This window comes from Eleutherodactylus coqui, chromosome 4 (genome assembly GCF_035609145.1).
Source record: "Eleutherodactylus coqui strain aEleCoq1 chromosome 4, aEleCoq1.hap1, whole genome shotgun sequence".
Lineage (NCBI taxonomy): Eukaryota > Metazoa > Chordata > Amphibia > Anura > Eleutherodactylidae > Eleutherodactylus > Eleutherodactylus coqui.
This window is the reverse complement of record NC_089840.1, coordinates 199897677-199907383: the sequence shown is the minus strand read 5'-3', so window position 1 is coordinate 199907383 and position 9707 is coordinate 199897677. Positions and strand designations below refer to the sequence as shown.

Here is a 9707-nt window from a genome sequence, read left to right as displayed (position 1 = left end):
TCAAAAACAAAAAAGAAAATCACCAACAATTCTTAAAAAATATGTTTAAGGGCTCCTTTACGTAGGCGGCGGTAGCTGCAGTGACTCCTATGGGAGCCAATGACAGCTGCAGGTGAAGAGAGGTGGGAGGGAGTTTAGCAATGTGACTGCTAAACTCCGCCCCTCTTCTGTTCTCCTCTCTGCCCCTTGCCACTGTTTGCAATAGGATGGGCGGGACGAGGGTGGAGCTAAACCCCTTCACCCCAGTGCAAACAGTGAAAAGGGGAGGGAGCTCAGCACACCAGCTCCCGCCTCGTCCCACCTTCTCCCATTGCAGAGAGCTGGCGAGGGGGAGGAAAGGGGAAGACAGCCTGACAGCGTATACACCAACCCGTGCATCACACAGTGGCATATATTGGCCGGCCGATATAAGCTTATGTGATAAGACCTAAAAATGAAGATCTGCATTCTTGTCAGGAACAGCCCCTCATATGAGTATTCCTGACATTGCAACTTGCTATCAGCCAGAGTCCAGTGTGCAGATTGCAGCACGAATAAGAAAATCAGGATTACTTATTGGTTGTGCCTCGTATACCTATGATAACACTACCGAGGCACATTTTTAGGACGTGTTGCCAGGGATTCTATATTTATATGGAGTCTATAACTTCAAAGGGGTTATCTGACACTTCAAAACTGATGGTTCATCCATAGAATAATCCACTAATATTAGACCGCTGAGGGTCTGACTCTCAAACCTATGTGGATCATTTGCTTGAAGAGTCTCCTTCACTATTTACTAGCCACAGCTCCATACTTTTCGTAGTGCTTATGCCTGGTATTACAGTTCCATCCCATTCACTTGGGAAGGATGAAGCTGCTGTGAGTTGTAATACTAGACAAGGCCACTACTGACAGTACGGTGCTGTGCCTGGTAAATAATGAAGGTGGTACAACTGATTGATGGAGTGCCAAGAGTCAGTCCCCCACCAATCTAAAATTGATGGCCTATCCTAAGGGTAGACAATTAAATTTTAAGTCCTGCAGAATGTCTTTAGCCTACACAAGGTAGATTTCTATTTAAATAAATAAGATATTACTTAAAGGGCTCTCAGTCCGTGTTTGATTTTATACTCACTTCAAGATTTTTGCACTGAATGTCTCCATCTTATGCGGATTGCCAAATCGGTGAGCCCTGTGGTAACGTGAGAACCAGCCATTGATTTCACTGTGCAAAAAAGATAAAACATCACTGAAGAATACAAAAACGGATTATACAATATACACTCTTTTGCCATTTTATTAGAGACCCCCATCTAGTATCATGTTGAGCCTACTTTGGCCTTCAGAACCGTAGCAATTTGCCATGACGTAGATTCCACTAGGTGAGGAAATCATTCTGCAGGAATATCGGCCCCTGCGGACAGGAAGCTTCTTGTAGTTGCTGCAGATTAGCTGGAGGTGCTGACATGTTCTGATCAGCTGTCAGGAAGGGGTTATCGATTCATGCTTCTTGCGCCAAATTCTGACCTCCCATCAGCACGGGGCAACAGAATTCTGGATTCATCTGACCAGGTGATGGTTTTCCGCTGCTCAGTGATACAAGTTTTGCGCTCTTTTGCCCCCCGGCGTCTTCTCTCTTACACAGCAATGTCACTGGAACTCGTCCCCAGCTGTTTTAGCCCATTCGTGCTAAAGAATGAGAAGCTGTGCATTTGGACACATTAGTTGTAGTACCCGCATTGTATGTGGCAGCAATTTGTGTGACTGGGTAGCGGCTGTCATTAGAGTGATTTTTCACATCCTCCTCTGACCCCTTTCCTCATGGAGTTTTTCCATCCACAGGATCCTATTTCGCTGGTTGTGATTCCTTGATCACATTATTCTCTGTATACTCTCCACATTGCCATACAAGAAAACTCCAAGCGTCTGGGAGTGACATCCTGGCTCCTGTAGTCAAACAGTGATGACTGGGCCTCGTTAGAAGTCGCTCAGATCGCTGGATTTTCCCATCTAATGTGGATTCACACTGAAACTGATCCACGGAAAACTTGTCACCTGATTTTATGCTGCACTCCGGGGTCACGGGGAGAATTTTCATATAGGAGAGCTCCAATCGTGAAAGGGCTGGCATCATTAATAAAGGGGCCATTCAGAGTAATATATATATATATATATACACTACCGTTCAAAAGTTTGGGGTCACATTGAAATGTCCTTATTTTTGAAGGAAAAGCACTGTACTTTTCAATGAAGATAACGTTAAACTAGTCCTAACTTTAAACAAATGCACTCTATACATTGCTAATGTGGTAAATGACTATTCTAGCTGCAAATGTCTGTTTTTTTGTGCAATATCTACAAAGGTGTATAGAGGCCCATTTCCAGCAACTATCACTCCAGTGTTCTAATGGTATAATGTGTTTGCTCATCGGCTCAGAAGGCTAATTGATGATTAGAAAACCCTTGTGCAATCATGTTCACACATCTGAAAACAGTCTAGCTCGTTACAGAAGCTACAAAACTGACCTTCCTGTGAGCAGATTGAGTTTCTGGAGCATCACATTTGTGGGGTCAATTAAACGCTCAAAATGGCCAGAAAAAGAGAACTTTCATCTGAAACTCGACAGTCTATTCTTGTTCTTAGAAATGAAGGCTGTTCCATGCGAGAAATTGCTAAGAAATTGAAGATTTCCTACAACGGTGTGTACTACTCCCTTCAGAGGACAGCACAAACAGGCTCTAACCAGAGTAGAAAAAGAAGTGGGAGGCCGCGTTGCACAACTAAGCAAGAAGATAAGCACATTAGAGTCTCTAGTTTGAGAAACAGACGCCTCACAGGTACCCAACTGGCATCTTCATTAAATAGTACCCGCAAAACACCAGTGTCAACATCTACAGTGAAGAGGCGGCTGCGGGATTTTGGGCTTCAGGGCAGAGTGGCAAAGAAAAAGCCATATCTGAGACTGGCCAATAAAAGAAAAAGATTAAGATGGGCAAAAGAACACAGACATTGGACAGAGGAAGACTGGAAAAAAGTGTTGTGGACGGATGAATCCAAGTTTGAGGTGTTTGGATCACAAAGAAGAACGTTTGTGAGACGCAGAACAAATGAAAAGATGCTGGAAGAATGCCTGACGCCATCTGTTAAGCATGGTGGAGGTAATGTGATGGTCTGGGGTTGCTTTGGTGCTGGTAAGGTGGGAGATTTGTACAGGGTAAAAGGGATTCTGAATAAGGAAGGCTATCACTCCATTTTGCAACGCCATGCCATACCCAGTGGACAGCGCTTGATTGGAACCAATTTCATCCTACAACAGGACAATGACCCTAAACACACCTCCAAATTGTGCAAGAACTATTTACAGCAGAAGCAGGCAGCTGGTATTCTATCGGTAATGGAGTGGCCAGCGCAGTCACCAGATCTGAACCCCATTGAGCTGTTGTGGGAGCAGCTTGACCGTATGGTACGCCAGAAGTGCCCATCCAACCAATCCAACTTGTGGGAGATGCTTCTAGAAGCGTGGGGTGCAATTTCTCAAGCTTACCTCAACAAATTAACAGCTAGAATGTCAAAGGTGTGCAATGCTGTAATTGCTGCAAAAGGAGGATTCTTTGACGAAAGCAAGGTTTGATGTAAAAACAATGTTATTTCAAATACAAATCATTATTTCTAACCTTGTCAATGTCTTGACTCTATTTTCTATTCATTTCACAACGCATGGTGGTGAATAAGTGTGACTTTTCATGGAAAACACAAAATTGTTTGGGTGACCCCAAACTTTTGAACGGTAGTGTATGTATATATATATATATATATATATATATATATATGACGATTTGATGAAAGTATATATAATCATGGAGCCCTGCAGCAAAACTTTGGTTGGGGTCAAGGTTACTAAGACCAGCGTGTTCATGAAATAAATCAGGATTATGTTCCTCACTCTCCCCAATTATTTTCTCTCCTTCCATCATACATTGGGATCACTACCTGCTGTTCCCCCTTAACCGCTGGGCCCGTAGGAGCTGCTATACCTTTTTTCCATACACATAACACATTTCCAAGCTTCAGCATAATGTAGTCATAACATTTGTTGCATAGAGTATTAAAGGACACATGTTCTGGACAATGGGGTCAGTTCACTATGCCCATGGTTCGTACCCAAGAGGTACAGTGCATGATCATAACTTTAATGGTACTTTAATGTAGTTTACTTGAGTAAAAGGTAGGACTTGGCGATTAATTGAATTATTTAGATTACTTCGTCCCTTGGTAACCCCGTGATTCTGTTTTCACACTAAATTGTAAAAAAAAAAACAATAAAAAGCAATCAAAAAGTCCCTACATGGTACCACTGAAATCTACAACTCATCTCTCAGTCTTAGTATTTAGCAAAAAAAAAGAAAATTGAGATTGAAATTGAAAATTGTCCTTAAGTTAACAAAAATTGATTTTAATTTTTGGAAAAAATCAGCCCTAGTAGAAGGTTTTTAATTTTTAGCATTGAGAAACTCTGCCCTGTACCATGGAGAATGCGGAGCTGGTGCCCAGCACCACCGTATGGACCATGTGATGTACCCTGTCCCTGGGTACTATACTAGTCATATAGCTCACATCCACTGCTGTGCAGTCATAGTTTGGCCATTCCCTTCTTACCTGTCTCCCTCTGTGATTTCATGAACCTTCCCCTTCAGTTCGCTGTGGACTTTCTTCACCATCTTATAAATTTCAGATCCAGGAAATCCTCCGGTCCCGTCACTAAGAGGAAGAAATCACCAAAGAATTATATTTCTACTGTAAACTTCATTGTCGTTCATTAAAAGGGTTTCCAGGGTTTTTCTAGAAACAGCGCCACTCTGGTTCATGGGCTATGTATGGTATTGCAGCCTCATTGAAAACCTGCTATTGCGTTTGAGCTCCATATACTGTGTCATGGGGCTGAAAGGTGATGGAACAGAGAGTCCTGGGAGCTGCGTTCCATACTTACTGGGTGCTCCATTGCAGAGCTGTATCTCCACAAAGATTACAGGTGCCAACAGCTTGACTCTTTCTGCACAAGCATCTTGCATAGAGATGAATGGGAGATGCGCACGCAGAAAGTGAATATGAGACACTGCTCCAAGGACTGCCCATTCCATCACCTTGGAGCCCCATAACATAGTTTATGGGGGTCAAACATAATGACAAGTTCCCTTTAATGGGATTATCCGTGATGTAAATATTGATGGCCTGTCCTTAGGATGAGTCATCAATACCAGATTGGTGGGGTCTTACTCCTGGGATCCCTATCAATCAGCTTTTTAACCCCAGACAAGTGCTGTGATGACACGTTTATTGGTTACGTGACCTATCTGCAGCTCAGTCCCAATCCACTGAATGGGATTAAGTTGCAAATACCTGACACCAATGCTATGTAACCTACAGCTCTGTGCCTGGTATACACTGATAGAAGTCTAAAAAAGGAAGGACTCTGGCACAACCTGGTGGCAGGTGTCAAATTAGATGAGAGGTGGAGCCAAAGATAACTAAAGATGCTTTATTATATAACCAGCAGGTTACATGTTTCACGGTATAACCTCTTCTTCAGAAAGCTGAGTGAACACTAAAAACAGTACAAACAAGGTGCAAGGAAAAAGCAAAGTATGGAAAGAGTAAAGAAAAGCATTAAAAATTAAAACTTAGCAGCACCCCCGCCCCGCCTCCTCTCATTGCAAATAGTGCCGAGGGGCGGAGAGGGGGCAGGAGCTCAGTGCACTGCTCCTGGCTCTTCCAGCCTCCTCCCCCTGCAGAGAGGGACGCCATATATCGGCCAGCGTGAATACCCGGCTGATATACGGTCGTCTGAGTAAGCCCTAAGGGTGAATGCACATGGGCGGACTTGAATTGCAGAATCCGGAGAGAACGACCGCCTCCGGATTCCGCAGCAAATACCGACCATATAGTGCAATGCAAAAGTGATTTTTCATGCACATGAGCGAAAACCAATTGCAATTTCCGCTCATGAATAAATAAAAAACAAATCGCAGCATGCTCTGTTTTCCTGTGGATTACCCACGGATGGCTTCCATTGAAGTCAATGGAAGCCGTCTGACCCACAGCCCATTGCAATTCACATTGGGGGCCGCGGATTCCGCGGGAAAAGCAAGAATTAAAAAAAAATCTGTACTGCGCATGTCCGACGGCGAGCCGTGCAGCCATCCGCAGTACAGAAAGAAGAAAACGAAAGCAGGTACGCACGGACGCTGCTGCTGCCAGGGCCGGATTCCACATGCAGAATCCGACCCGCCGTTGTGCAGACGGCCTAAATGAAAGTAAATAAAGTGGACAGGAGAGAACTTGAAATTCTGGTCCAACCTTTTTAACCCACTCAGTAAAGGCTATGGGTTGTAGTTACCAAGTGTTTTTCTCCGGATTGATGCTGCTGAATCCTAGTATGTGACTGATGTCCTTCTTGGCATCTTCGTTGAGTTCTCCTGTGTGGGAGAAGACAGGTGACAATGCTGCAGGTAAGGTGACACATCTCAGTGACTTAAGTGAACGCACTTACCGTACTTGAGAGTCTTTAGACACACCACCAGGGAGGGGATGCCTACAGGGAGCAGCTCACAGAGCACTGAGTAATGATCATACCTGCAGGGACAGACAATGGGCAATCAGTGACATGAGCACTATAGGTCTGTAGGTAAAACACCTTCATCTCAGCCATAATGTCATCAATCCAATACAGCGAATCAAACCATTATACTCCTCAATGCAGGTAGTGAATGCACAGACCACTGAGCAGTAGAGTAATCCCAGGACAGCATTTACATTGACTGACGTACCCCAGAATGGCAGAGGAGGTACATGCCGTAGATGTGGATGCATTTACAGTATAGGGTCTCTTACAGCAACTGTAAGTAGCCCGAAGCTCTGCAGCCGTTCTGAAGCTTTAAGACAATGTGATGCCACTCTCGCTTATTATACAACTAGCTGATATACCCGGCTTCGCCCGAGTTAATTTGGTACTGGTGTTTATCTGGTGTTCACACGGAAAATCTTATGAAGTCGTGGTTACTTTAGAGATACCGAGGAAAAAAATATGTTCACCATTTTGCATGGTTCTTTGCGTTACCCAGGAAACACCACGTGGAGGTAACCATGTAACGTTTCCTTTATATAAAATGACATCGGGAAGTAAGAGAATTAGATTCCGTACATAAAATTTGGATGCTAATTCTTTTGTGCTTAGAATTGAATAATCGAGTTGGGACCCATTAGCTTTTCCTATTTTGGACATAATTAATGCTTGTGCCAAATTTCATGTTTCTACGACATCGGGAAGTTGAAGAATTAGTGGCGAGTCAGTCAGTGAGTGAGTCAGTGAGGGCTTTCGTCTTTATATATATAGATATGCAGCTGAAGCTGACAACTGCATGATGTATAATAACTGCTGCCCCCTTCCCTGTGACTTTTGAAACTGCAGTTGTAAATTTACTCATAGATAGTCCAAGGGGATGTGAGGTCAGAAGACACATTTAGGATGTGTTCCTTTTCCAGCTGAATTGCGCTGCGTACTGCGCATCTCCTTGTGTATTGTGTGCCCATTTGCACCCCCTCCCCCCATAGAATTCTATGGGGGCCTTTGGTGCGCACAAAAATAGAGCATGCTGCGATTTTCCACCGGATTGACATCATACTGTTCACGTACATTTTGCAAACGAGCAAATATGCCCGAGTGAGGGAGCACTTAACCTGACTCTAAAAAAAAGGCCCCACTGAAGAGGGGCCGAGCTGCAATACCAGATATTGATTCTAATGGACATCCCATGTTACTGATTAAACTACATGGATTTTTCCTCCTGCAGACTAGGAAAAAAAGGGACTTATCACTTCTTGATGTTAGTTTGGTGCCAAATTTTCTCAATTAACTCATTAGAAGCTCAAAATTTGCATCAAAATCTACATACAACATTGAAAACCGTGTTAAAAATCCCTATTTTAGGATGCATATTTAAAACGTGGATTCCATGTTGGACTTTTCTGGTTCAAATGGGCGAGTATAATTCCGATCCATGGAAAAACTGACCAATTTTCCTTTTGATTTTCATGTGTTTTTGCTTTTTTCCACACAAGAGTGTCATCCAAGTGTCATCTGTGTTTTCTGTGCATTAAAAAATAGAAGGTGGCTCAACTGATCTAATTGAAAAGTTCTATTAAAATCAATGGGTGCATGCAAAAAAAACAGAACCCACTCATATGTCATTCTGTTTTTTTAATGCACTCGTTGATTTGAATGGACAATTCTTGCCCAAGAATCAGACCAAGATAGGAGATGATGCATTGTTTTTACTCAGACTGTCTGATTATGAAATCAGTGCGTTCTATTTCCGTACAATTAAAAATCAGACCATACTCGCACGGAAAAAAACTCTTGTGTTAAAAAGCCCTTAAATCACCACTGCCAACAATCTAATACATGTACGGGGTCTCCTGACTGACCCCCAATGGAGAAATCTTATGTATGGCCTGCTCATAGATCTGGCATCACTATACCTTGCTCCTACCACTAACTTAAAGGGAACCTGTCAGCAGAATATAGATATATTACCTGGCCCCACAGTGTAAAACAGCATAGTAGCAGGATAACATTCATGTTTTAAGCAGAATAGAGCAAATTGGCAAAAAAGTCAAAATCCTACTTAATCCTGTTAAGTCAAATGCCCTGCCTCGAGAGGCGGCGCCAATACAGCTCTAAGTAAAGATGTCACTTGTTAAATCCCTCCTCTTCAGCCTCTCGCTGCCACCCACTTTCCTTCTGACGTCAGTACAAACCAGGCTGAATCCCATGCAAGTGACGTGGGCCTCTCATGTCTCATCTTCCAGCACATACACCGTAAAGCGAGGCTTAGATGACTGGAATTCACTGCGGGATTCAGCATGGCAAGCGCTGACTATCCATGCATATTAATGCACAGTGTGTCTCAGGTAGTCAGACTAGCAGTGCGGCCATCTATGTTTATTCAGGACCGGAGGGTCACTTTAAATCATGTCTATGGTCTTCTACTTGTCCCCTTTGTTGACACATCACATTCCATCCTGTCCTCACTAACACAACCACAGATCACTTCCTGATCTAAGATACTCTGTGCTGCTGTAGCTTCTTGTAACCTTTTGTATGTCCCCCTCCGTCACTGCTACTGTCTTACTAACATACCAAAGAAAGTGGACAGGTCATTGCCCCATATGCTCAGCATACTCATCTGCTGCTACTCTCATCACTGCCAGGATCTGATTGGCTACACTGTGTTATAGCCCCACCCCACCTTCTGATTGGCTACCGTTTTTGCTAAAACGAAACAGTAGACAGACGACCACTCACCCTGTATGCTCTCTCTGCTCAGCTTTCTCAGCATGTCATCCCACATCAGCAGTTTCTTCTTGGGGAACTCGGTGTGGAGGAAGCCAACCCCATTCTCCAAGTGAGAGAGGAACATCTTGCCCAGGTCTCCTTTGTTATTGTTTAGCCAGGATGTGGAATCCTGACCCTCACCCAGGTGGTAAACCTACGATTATGGAGAACATCGAGACCAGATAAAGCACAGCTGCACTTACCAATATCTCTTTATATCTTATACCTAAGAATCTGTTCACATTTCCATCATAGGAACAGAAAAACCTTAGTAACGGGGTGACAGATCCGTCATATGAGGGACATCAACGGAGCCAGACAGATCCCATTGAC

General features: G+C 43.5%; 1 protein-coding gene across 1 annotated transcript; it reads right to left on the bottom strand.

Annotated features, from left to right (window-relative positions):
• Positions 1-1113: 1113 nt before the first annotated feature.
• On the bottom strand, positions 1114-9459 carry LOC136626571 (hexosaminidase D-like). Its single transcript, XM_066601622.1, has 5 exons — positions 9389-9459; positions 6531-6613; positions 6378-6456; positions 4640-4741; positions 1114-1207 (listed from the first exon to the last, which is right to left on the bottom strand). The coding sequence occupies exons 1-5, from the start codon at positions 9457-9459 to the stop codon at positions 1114-1116; spliced, it is 429 nt and encodes a 142-aa protein (XP_066457719.1).
• Between the last annotated feature and the right edge of the window lie 248 nt (positions 9460-9707).